This window comes from Ovis aries, chromosome 7, assembly GCF_016772045.2.
Source record: "Ovis aries strain OAR_USU_Benz2616 breed Rambouillet chromosome 7, ARS-UI_Ramb_v3.0, whole genome shotgun sequence".
In the NCBI taxonomy this organism is placed as follows: Eukaryota; Metazoa; Chordata; class Mammalia; order Artiodactyla; family Bovidae; genus Ovis; species Ovis aries.
This window is the reverse complement of record NC_056060.1, coordinates 69,796,147-69,808,229: the sequence shown is the minus strand read 5'-3', so window position 1 is coordinate 69,808,229 and position 12,083 is coordinate 69,796,147. Positions and strand designations below refer to the sequence as shown.

Genomic DNA, 12,083 nt, shown 5'->3' with positions numbered 1-12,083 from the left:
AGCCCCGCCCCTCCCCCTCGCTTCCGGGTCTCGGCTCGGAGGCCCCGCCCCCTGAGCCGCCGACAAGGCCTGCCTCTCTAGCGTGGGGGGAGCGGGTGGGTTCGCAGCGTGAAGCGCGTGTCTGCGTGGCGGTGGAGTTCTCTCCCGGAGGCAGACTATGGCGGGCCCGCTGACTGTGCCCTGGACGCCTCCACATGACCCGGAGACGCCGGCGCTGTCGGTGGTGGACATGCACACAGGCGGCGAGCCCCTGCGCATTGTGCTGGCGGGGTGTCCGGAGGTGGTCGGCCCCACGCTGCTGGCCAAGCGGCGCTACATGCGCCAGCACCTTGACCATGTGCGGCGACGGCTCATGTTCGAACCCCGGGGGCACCGGGACATGTACGGAGCTGTGCTGGTGCCGAGCGAGCTGCCCGACGCGCACCTGGGCGTCCTGTTCCTGAACAACGAGGGCTACAGTTCTATGTGCGGCCACGCTGTGCTGGCGCTGGGCCGCTTTGCGCTCGACTTCGGGCTGGTGCCGGCGCCTCCATCCGACGCCCAAGAGGCACTGGTCAACATCCATTGCCCGTGCGGGCTGGTGGCCGCCTTCGTGGAGTGCGAGGGCGGCCGCAGTCGTGGCCCGGTGCGCTTCCACAGTGTCCCGGCCTTCGTGCTGGCCACAGGTAACCTGCAGGACCCTTCCGGCTCTGCTGCTGGGGACCCAACTAATTACACTAACTGTCTCTGTGGCCTGGAGCCCACGAGCGCAACTAACCCACCCCACAAGCTTTTACAATCAAACAGAAGGTAATTGTAAATGCCTGCAAGTGTATGTCAACATCTTAGCCTTGTGAATTTGTGTGGTGCATGCTATTTGATTGGGGCTTCTCTAGTGGCTCAGCAGCAGAGACTCCACCTGCCAGTGCGGAAGACAGGAAGCTAGGTTGGGAAGATCCCCTGGAGAAGGTAACAGCAGCTCACGCAGGTATTCTTGTCTGGGAAACCCCATGGACAGAGAAGCCTGGCAGGCTGCAGTCCATGGAGTCGCAAAGAATGGGGCACGACTTAGCCATTCAACAATACTCATTGATTATCTCGCAGACTGTGTCCATCTGTGATTAAGGGAGAGCCTCGAGGAGTACAGAATTACGTGTTTCCCTTACTCAACGCTTTGTGCCCCTCTCTCAGGCATTCCAGAAGATTTTGCAGTTGGATAAACCAGGGTCCACTAGGGTCAAGGAAAGTGCAAAGAGCAACCACGTACTGGGCTCCAGGATGGCTCGGAATATGCTTGCTGAGCACGTTATCGACCCCTGACAAGTTAGTAAACACAGGTTGCTGGAGCTCATCTGTAAAAAGTGTCTTCCCCACTTCTTGGAGGAAGAATTAAATCTTTTCAAGAATATACAGCTGTTGCTGCTCTTACTTTTTAATAACAGGAAAAAGTGTCTGGGTCCAAATCCTGACTCCTCTTTAAAGCTATGCAGCCTCATTCAGTTTCCATTCCTACTGTGTCTTCATTTTTATCTCAGTTGAGTTTTTTTGAGGATTTTGTATACACGAATGCAAGGTACCTAGAAGTTTAAAAAATGACTTTGCAGCAGCAGCAGCAGAAATACAAAGACTGCGGTATATATCAGGTTGGTAGTTCTCTAGGAATGCATAGCCTTGAAAAGGTTTTGGTGGGTTCTCTAGTACAGAGCCTGTATGTGATGCTAAACAATGTAATTATCATCCTTACAAAGAGGGAGATCCTTAAAAATCCTATCAGTGAAGGCTGAATTCTATCAGAGGAGGTTTTAGTAGTCTGGAACTGAGCTGGGTGCTAATTTAGTCAGTACAGGTATAGGGTTATCACTCCTTTTCTTCAAAGACTTCAAGCCATGCAAATCATTCTGTTAATTTAATCTTGAGCCTCGGGATGGATTGGGGTTCCCAATTAACCTGTTTATGAATGTTATGAACGATGCAGTAATAGCAAATAGGTGTTTGAGAGTCTTAGAACAGCCTCAGACAGCTGAAACACACAAGTTAGTAAAAACTGATACCATTTGCCCAGAAGAAATGGTGTCACATCAAATTGGGAGGGCACATAAGGGAGATGAGAATTTATGTTAGGATTGCATCTTAAAAAACCTCAACTGTTAACTGGCTTGGTTACCTGACTCCCCCGCCTCCCACCAACCGCCAGGCCACCCCAGCAGCAGATTAGAAGCACTCTAGATTTTGTGGGAAATGACAGCTGGCAGCAGGATCACCAGCTGTGTACATTATAGTTTGGAGCAGCCAATACGACAAGCACAGTAGTTCCTGAAAGCATCCTTGTGTGACCATAAAATAATCAGTGGGCATTTATGGTCACTTTGAATCATTAAGAAAATGAAATCCTTAAATTCTCTACTTTGAAAGTTGCTTGAAAGGCAGACCGATAGTGTTCAAGACCGTTGCTTTGCCCCTTCCCATCTCTGTAACCTTGTGGAAGGGATTCCATGCCTCAGTGTCATCTATAAAGAGAAGATAACAATAGTCCCCACCTCAGAGTTGCTGAGTTCATTGCTATGCCACCCAGCTAAAGTGAAAACTAATTTTCATCACTGTGTTTAAGTATTAGAACAGTATGCTGTCAGTGAATGTTTTTGAGTAAATAAATGAAACTCAGAGCAGAATATGTTCATTGGTCCTTGTAAGAGCCCTATTCCTGCTGGAAGTTAAACTTTGGGCTTTCATATTGATATTTATTACATTCCTAATCTGCCAAGCATTCCCCACACACTATCACATGAAATTCTCTAAACAATCCTCTTCCGAAGGAAACAATTCCATTTTTTACATGAAGACTCCAAGGCCACACTTAGCTTTCCCCATTCTGGTAGTCCCTCATCTCCATCTATTTCCTCAGTCTCCTCTCATTAAACCTGCTTTGCATGTTGTATCAACATCAAGATAAAACATTTTTCTCTTTTGCTGTTAAGTTCCACTGGCATATTTGACTCTTGATTATAAGTTTGCTCTGACACATTATGTGTTAAAAGGATTCTGTGATTCTGCTCTGAAACTGATAGCTCCCTGATGTCTTTCTATGACTCACTGTGCAAACCAAGGAGTATAAGACCTATTTTACTTTTCACAACTTAATTTCTAAATTGAGACCCCTTTACCCTGTTGGTTGACTTTGCCTCATCCTTCCATGGGCCCTTTTCTGATATATGTTTGAGCAAAGGTTTCTTAAAAGTTCCATTTTGGAGACAAGGGCCTTAACCACTTGCATAGTTAACCAGGGAAACATCATCTACCCCATCCAGTGGCCCCTGCCCCTGTCTCCTCCTCCCTCTTCCTGTTGCTATCTCTGCCACATCCCTTAGCCTCCTCACTGTGCTGTGGGAAAGACCACACAGGTCTGCAGTCAGAACCTTCAGTCTCTTTTCTTGGCCTAGAGGAAATTTCTCTACTGACCGGGAGGACTATTCTCCCTTTGGGACACTCCTTTGCCAACAAATCTTCCCCTGATAACTTAGGTCTCTATGAACCAAAAACAGAAAGACCTGCTTTCTGTCCTGCTGTATGCCTCCCCTAGAGGCACTGATCCTTAAGCCTATTTGACTTAGGGAGGAAGAAAGAGGAGAACATGCAAAGAAAGGTCAACAGTTTTAATGTCCCCAAATATTACCAGCCCCATTCCTTTGGAAATACAAATTCAGGATTTCAAACAACTGCAGTTCAGGTGAAATCTGGGGTATGTCAGGGACTTAAAATACCCAAATAAAAACCCTGATGCGAAATGATACTGTAAAGGCCAGTGATTCTATAATGGCTTTATTCTGGATATTTGCCTGCAGGATACTTCCTTGAGATGAAAATTTCTAGATAAATAAGTATCTGAAACTTGGATAGAAAAAAAATTTTTTTTTCATTTTGTTTTGACGTTATAGCTGAAGAAAACCAGTTTGTGAATAGGATTCCAAATCCTCATTGTTTTAAACCATTCCCAATAGTATGAGAGGGACCTACATTTTCCTTTATAGTTTTCACACATTCATAGCCCAGAGTTTCCTCTCTCTGTCTGCTTCAATGATGTTTTCTAGAAAAGATCTTCAGAATAGTTAACAAAATATGTAACTATGATTTAGGAAAAACATTTAGAACATTCAGATGTTGTAAAACTTACGTGAACCTCGTTGAAGTTAAGAATAGATGTACTTAGCTAAAGTTCTGTTATTATTTACTTGATGCACATTCATTTTCAAAATTGATTTTTGCTGCATTCCTAAGACAGGAAAAAGTACTCTTCGCCTCCCCCACCCCCCCCAAAATACACATGAATTTAAAATGATGTGAATTTTATTGCTGAAATACTAAAAATAAACTTATTTTCAAACACATCTCTTTTAGATTTCCTGGTGGATGTTCCTGGTCATGGAAAGGTGGTGGTGGACGTCGCATATGGTGGTGCCTTTTATGCATTTGTTAGTGCTGAAAAGTTAGGACTCGATGTTTGTTCTGCAAAGACAAGGGACCTCGTGGCTGCAGCAAGTGCAGTGACAGAAGCAGTGAAGGCTCAGGTCGGTACCGATGCTGCTGCCATAGCTGAGAGCCTCCTCTATGACATGAAGGAAATATAAATGACATGTCTACAGAAGTTAAACATCTCTACATTTAGATAGCTAGTCGTACTAAGAATAGGGTGCTGGTTGTAATCTTACACTCTAGAGCAAGACTACCTGGGTGTTGTAGATTTGCCATTTGTAGCTTTTGTAACCTTGAACCAGTTACATTGCCTCCATGTGCCTCAGTTTTCCTGTCTGTAAATGGAAAGTATGAAATTGGTGCTTCATAGGGAGTTGTAAGAGTAAGTCAGTATGTGTAAAGGACTTAGAATAGTGCCTTCGCCATAGTAAATGTTCAACAAATGACAACTGTTAACTTTAAGAATAAGTAATAATGTAATTTGTGGTTATTTAAACAAATAGAGAATAGATAATATTACACTTGGAAATGCTTTTGATATATGTGGTCATTCTGCAAAACTTGAAAATAATGAATGTCAAATATAGCTTACAAAATAGATTTCATTAAATCTGATCAGAATTTCTCTTATTTCACAGAGAATATTAATTCCTAGGTAGTGAATTTTTTTCTATATTGCTGAGAAGTAATGACTCCAAGTAATAACTCAAGTAACTCCAGTTTGACTTGGGAAAACTGTTGTTATAAAATCAGTTTAGATAATAAGAAATTCTAGAATATTCTTTCACTTCTAGCACAAGTCTGACATTTTACCTAATTGGGTCCAATATATAAAACTCATATACATACTTGAATGTTTTAGCATATGAAAATTTAATTGTCATTCTAAGTAAAAAATAACTTAGGAAAGACAGAATCTAGAATACTTCTACTAATAATTATTTAAGGCCTATTTAACATATCTGAGGCTTTAATTTAACATAATAACCTATAACTTTATAACCTAAATAGCAAAATGAAAATATATACTATAACTCTGTTCTAAATTATCATTTTTCCAGGACTTCCAATACAAATATGTAGAATTATTTTATCATAAAAACTTCTAAAACTCTGGACTTAACATCTGTTTTCTGTTCCAGTTAGAAGGCAGCTAATAGTTTGAGTTAACAATTTGACGCAAAATAATTTAACCTTATTTTTTAATAAAATCAAGAGGAAAAGGCATTGTTTTCTTAATAGAAGGAGGAAGTTTGAACTTCTCATTAAAGTTGGAACGTCTCACTAAGGTGGTGAGGGGTGGACTTTGAGGGAGGAAGGGTTCTGAGGAAAATATGAGAGGTTCTGTCAGTGATGAAGCAGCCAGTAGGTCTACTTTGTGAATTGCTGACCACTCATGCTGCTTATGCAGATGTAGGCAAAGGCCATTTGGGAGGGAAGGGGGCTAAAGTAGATGTAATATCAATTTGTCCCTATCCTTTTAACAAACGTCTACCAAGGACTTATTGTATGTCAGATACTATGTTAGATGCTGGAGACCAGAGGAAGAACAAACCCCAGCACCTTCAAGGAGCTCAGTCTAGTGGGGGCAGCATCCCTGTGTGCAGTGTGATGTACTGGAGCCGGGCACGGGGGCTTTAAGGGGATGGAGAACAAAGGTCCAATATGCAGGCTTCTTTAACTGGGTTATAGATGGACTCCTTGGATTTTAAGACTCCATATCTCTTCAGCTGCTTTAAATGATAGGTAAGTGGTAGGGGAATGTACTAACCATCGGGATACAATAGAAGTAAGATTATAGTCATTTTGGCCAGGCTAACAGACGTTACAGAAATCCAGAAGTTAAACCACCAGACCTCCCAAGAAGAATAGGAAGCATTGCACATTTGAGCCTGACCAAGCTTTACTGCTCATGTGACTTAGCTTCCCTGCCATTGCCTGCTTCTGTGTGTACCTGCTGGTTTTTAATGATACTGACTTCAGTCCTTTATAATAAGCCTTTTTTGCCCCCATCCAATTGCTTCTCTTAACCTAATAGCTTCTGAAACCTTATACTTTTTGCTTGCTCATGGCCTCTTACAGTTCTTGTGTTTATCTGTGTTATTAATTTCAGCTCTAGATACTCATTGCTTGACTTTTCTGCATTATTCTCTTCAAGTTCCTTAGGGTGAGATAAGGATTGCCTTTCTCTTCCTGTTTGATCAGCCATGGCTGGCCTGTGAATTGACTGTCCTGGGGTCAATGCTGAGGTCAGTGCTTCAAAGAGTGCATATGTTTGGGGGTTAAGTGTATAAAATACAGCTATTCCTTTAGTAGAGGAAATGTACAGGATGACTTCCTTAGAAAGGGCTCAGAGTGTAAGAATCATAACTTCCAACAAAAGTATCTTTATTCATCTAGAAAAATGTGTAATTTCTAATATCAATATAGTGTTGTGACCCCAAAAATATTTTTTAAAATGATAAAGATGGAAAAATTATATCTAAGAGTACCCCTTATCTGCTATTTAAAAGATAAATTTGAATGAAAATATTTGTTTTACATGTGGTTGTTAATTATTTTATTTACAGTTTAAAATTAATCATCCTGACAGCGAAGACCTTGCTTTTCTATATGGAACTATATTAACAGATGGAAAAGACACTTACAATGAGGAACCAACCACCAATATCTGTGTGTTTGCAGATGAACAGGTATTAAAGCTGGGATTTTTAGGCACACAGCCAGGTAACATGGAACTAGAACACTGTGAACACTATTTTCATTTATTCTGAAACAGGTTGACAGAAGTCCGACCGGCTCAGGAGTGACAGCCCGAATTGCCCTTCAGTATCACAAAGGGCTTCTAGAACTGAACCAGACCAGAGCCTTTAAAAGCAGTGCAACTGGCTCAGTATTCACAGGGAAGGCTGTGAGGGTGAGTGGTCCCTGTAGCTTCTTGTCTGTAAATATCTTTTGATTCTGGAGACCTGAGTTGGATGTTAGATAAGTTTCTTCATTAAGCTCTTAGAAGAGGACTGAAAAAGGACTGACAAAGGACACAAGACAGAAAAAACTTCTGTTCAACTAGGATATTGGTTTTCAAAGTATGGAAAGGACCTTGGGGTCCTATCTATGGGTCCACAAGGTCAAAGCTATATTCATAATAATACTGAGATGCTGCTTGCTCTTCACTTTCATCATTTCACAAACGTACAGTGGAATTTTCCAGGAGCTACATGGTATGTGGTATCTTAACTGATTGAATGCAGAAGCAACAATGAGAATCTAGCTGCCTTTAGTTAAGCCAGACATTAAAGAGGTTTGTTAAAATGTAAAAAATGCTGTTTCTCATTACATTTTTTTTGTTGGAAGAGGTAGCTATTTTCACAAAAATTTGTTTATTACAACATGCAACAGATTTATTATTTATAAATGAATTAATGAACAAATATGTTTAATTTCCAATATAGAAAAATATTAATTGATATAACCTAAAAAACTCTTTGAGGTCCATATTCATTTTAGGATTGTTTGTTCTGGTTCTGTAAAAAATGGCCTAGTATTTTGATAGAGATTGCATTAAATCTGTAAATTGCTTTGGGTAATATGGCCATTTTAATAATATTATGTTTTCCAGTCCAAGAGCATGGAATATCTTTTTGTTTCTTTACATCATCTTCAGTTTCTTTAATCCGTGTGTTATAGTTTTCAGTATATAGGTCTTTCACCTCCTTGGTTAAGTTTATTCCTAGGTATTTTTTGACCCAGTTTTAAATGAGATTTTTTTTTTTTTTTACTTTTTCTGATATTTCAGTATTAGTGTATAGAAATGTGACAGATTTCTGTATATTAATCTTATATCCTGCAACTTAGAACTTTATTAGTGCCAATAGTTTTTAGAGTGGAGACTTTAGGGTTCTCTAAATAGAGTATCATGTCATCTGCAAATAGGGACAGCTTACCTCTTCCTTCCGAATTTGGATATTTTTTTTTTCATATCTGATTGCTGTGGCTAGGATTTCTGATACTAGGCTAAACAGAAGTATCATAAATGGGCAACCTTGTCTTGTTTCTGAATTTACCGGGAAGGCTTTCAGCTTTTCACCATGGAGTATTATATTGGCTGCAGGTTTGTCATAAATAGTCCTTATTATGTTGAGATATGTTCTCACTATACTCACTTTGATGACATTTTAAATTATGAATGGATGTTTAATATTCTGGGATGCTTTTTCTGCATCTATTGAGATGATTATGTGGTTTTTGTCTTTCCTTTTGTTAATGTAGTATATCACATTGATTGATTTTTTATGTTAAACCATCCTTGTGACCCTGGTATAAATCCAGCATTATCATGGTATATGATCTTTTTTTTTTTTGTATTGTTGGATTGGTTTGTTGAGGTTCTCGGCCACTATATTCATCAAAGATACTGACCCAAATTTTCTACTCTTTTAGTGTCTTTATCTGGTTTTTGTATTAAGGTAATGGCTGGTGATGTCCTCAAATCTTAGGGTATAATGGGATCCTGAGACCAAAATGTTTGAGAACCATTAAACTAGGTTTTGGATATTTTTTGGTTTTATTCTATAGGAATATTCCATTTTATATAGCAAGATGTGAAATTGCTGAAAAGTTGTGGAAAGTAGAATTCTTATTAACATAGTGCTAAGTATCTTCAGTCATGTCCAACCCTTTGAGACCCCATGGACTTTAGCCCACCAGAGTCCTCTGTCCATAGGATTCTCCAGGCAAGAATACTGGGGTGGGTTGCCATTTCCTTCTCCAGAGGATCTTCCCAACCCAGGGATCCAACCCAGGTCTCTTAAGTCTCCTGCATTGGCAACCGAGTTTTTACCACTAGTGCCACCTGGGCACCCCCTTATTAATATAATGTAATCAAATTTTAAATGTGCTAGCAGAGCTAATTAATGAATTTACTCATAGTAGTAAGTGAAATCTACTATAGTATGATTAAATTGCATCTGGTAAATTACTATACTCACAAAGAGTCCTTTAATATAGCAAATAATTTATCCTCATAAAGATTTAAAATCTAATATAGCGGTTTTAAAGTTTTGTTTTTCTCAATACTGAATTTTTTTGAAGTTAGGGATTTCTACACAATACAGTAATCTTAATGGAATACCATGTTATATGCAGAAGTTTGAAATACATTGTCTTCAAGTCTGAGATTTTAGATAAAATTATAATTGTCAACATTTATTGGGTGCTTCACTACGTGTTAATTTCTAAGCTCAGCACTTCATGTATACCATCTCATGTAATTCTCACAAGAATCCAATGAAAATTTAGAGTTTAGATACTTTGCAGAGGTCAAACAGACAGCAGAGCCAGGCTATGAAGATGGGTCTCTCTGAGCAGACCCTGTACTGTTAAGTACCATATTTTCTTGATCTTAGGCAAAACATTTGATGCAGATGGGCAGTTTCACCCATGTGAGAATGAACTCTATTCTCAACCACCCAGATCTTCATCCCTACCATGCTTATCTGTGCCTCTCTCCCGAGTCTAACACTGTCCACTAAACTTATTTCAAGATGATTGTCTCAGAGATACCTCAACTCATTAAAAAGTTCTTCCTTCCTAAATATGTTCTTTCCTATCTCATTCCCCATCTTGGTGGTGTAGCTGCACTTCCAGGCTAGACACTATGGTCATATTTAACTCATCTCTATTCTCACCACCTGTGTACATCAGCCCCCAGGTCTATCAGTTCTGCCTCCAAAGTATCTCTATATTTTGTTCTGCATTCTCACTAAAAACTGTCCTCCTGTCTCTAGATTTAATTGATGAATTAACGTTGCCTCTTAACAGGTTGCTGAGTTTCTAGTCTCTCTTTTCCCCAATTAGTTCCCCACTTTACAGCTAAACTTAATCTAAAAACATGAATACAGTCACTTACCATAAAAGCCTCCCAGTTGCCTATATGATCGCTGTACTCAGTTGCGTCCGACTCTTTTCGACCCTATGAACTATAGCCCACCAGGCTCCTCTGTTCATGGGATGCTCCAGGCAAGAATACTGGAGTGGGTTGCCATGCCCTCCTCCAGGGGGTCTTCCTGACCCGGGGATCGAACCCACGTCTCCTGTGTCTCCTGTACTGCAGGTGGGTTCTTTACCACTGAGCCACTGGGGAGGCCCACTTAACTCTGGGATTTTCTTTAAAATGATAAAATTTGAGAATACAACTTTTAGGCTAGGTAAACTATGCGGGCAATACCTTGATATTCTCCTTTCATCATCTTTTTTCAGGAAGCAAAATGTGGTGATTTTAAAGCTGTCATAGTGGAAGTGGCAGGACAAGCGCATTACACAGGTACCGCAAGTTTTATAGTAGAAGATGATGACCCACTGAGGGATGGATTTCTTCTCAAATAACTTCTATGGTTTGTAAGGGCTTTCTTTTCCTAGAAATTGTTATCATTAGTTATTTTTCTCTGAATTATGTGGAAAACTATATCCACATTGTACATGTAAACCAACTGAGATTCTAAAATACTGTGGCTAAATATAAAGTCATTATTCCTCAGTTTGTACATGTATATTGGTATAACTATCACTTACAGAATATAAAGTATCCAAAATGCAGAATACTTTTCTAATTATTAACACATCAGGTAACATTAAAACCTTAGTTCTTCTTATTTACTTAGTTCATATTACTCTGTGGTAGTCACTGTGATATTTTGTTTTAAATGCTCTAAGCTTGAATTGTAGCCCCCACAACAATGGGTCTTACAAGTTCATTATTTTAGTCTTCCAGTTTTTGAGTACAATCATATCCTCTCTCTGGAGAAGGAAATGGCAATCCACTCCAGTATGCTTGCCTGGAAAATTCCATGGACTGGTGGGCTTCAGACTACAGGGTCGCAAAGAGTCAGACATGACTGAGCACACAGTACCTGCCCTCTCTCTAAGCATGACGTAAGGGAGATATATTATTATAAAGTCCTCAACACTTAGCAGTCATAAACTGGGAAGGAGGTGCGTGGTCAGCTTCTTTGGGTGGAAGTTGTTGTAGCTGCTGCTGGGATGTCCTCTAAGCTGCAAAGACCAGCTCCTATCCCCATGAACTTGAGAGAAGACCAAGAATTAGGCTTCTGATATATCATTAAGGCTCTAATAAAAGGGTTGTTTATTGCATTATTTAAGTATAGGTATACAGTCGGAGTCATTCAGTGAATCTCTATAGTGGGGCAAATCTCATACTCTACCAACTACATGCTGCTGCTGCTGCTAAGTCACTTCAGTCGTGTCTGACTCTGTGCGACCCCATAGACGGCAGCCCAGCAGGCTCCCACGTCCCTGGGATTCTCCAGGCAAGAACACTGGAGTGGGTTGCCATTTCCTTCTCCAGTGCATGAAAGTGAAAAGTGAAAGGGAAGTCACTCAGTCGTGTCCGACTCTTTGCAACCCCTTGGACTGCAGCCTTCCAGGCTCCTCTGTCCATGGCATTTTCCAGGCAAGAGTACTAGAGTGGGGTGCCATCGCCTTCTCCGAACTACATGCTAGGTAATTTAAAACATGAAAGAAATGTTAACTGTTAGCATTCTGGCTAGTTAATTATCTGTGAGTCTGTTAAAAAATTAAAGTTTGATTATTATAAAATGAAATACTAAAAATTAATCAAC

General features: G+C 40.3%; 1 protein-coding gene across 5 annotated transcripts in view; it reads left to right on the top strand.

Annotated features, from left to right (window-relative positions):
* The first annotated feature begins 37 nt into the window (after positions 1 to 37).
* The window catches only part of L3HYPDH (trans-L-3-hydroxyproline dehydratase), a 107,704-nt gene continuing 95,658 nt past the window's right edge, over positions 38 to 12,083 (top strand). For all 5 annotated transcript variants that reach the window (XM_042252579.1, XM_042252578.1, XM_042252581.1 and 2 more), the window contains exons 1-5: positions 38 to 665; positions 4,372 to 4,541; positions 7,017 to 7,139; positions 7,226 to 7,363; positions 10,705 to 10,768. In XM_042252579.1, coding sequence (XP_042108513.1) covers positions 158 to 665; positions 4,372 to 4,541; positions 7,017 to 7,139; positions 7,226 to 7,363; positions 10,705 to 10,768 — 1,003 coding nt within the window. In that variant the 5' untranslated portion in view covers positions 38 to 157. The remainder of the gene's footprint in view (positions 666 to 4,371; positions 4,542 to 7,016; positions 7,140 to 7,225; positions 7,364 to 10,704; positions 10,769 to 12,083) is intronic.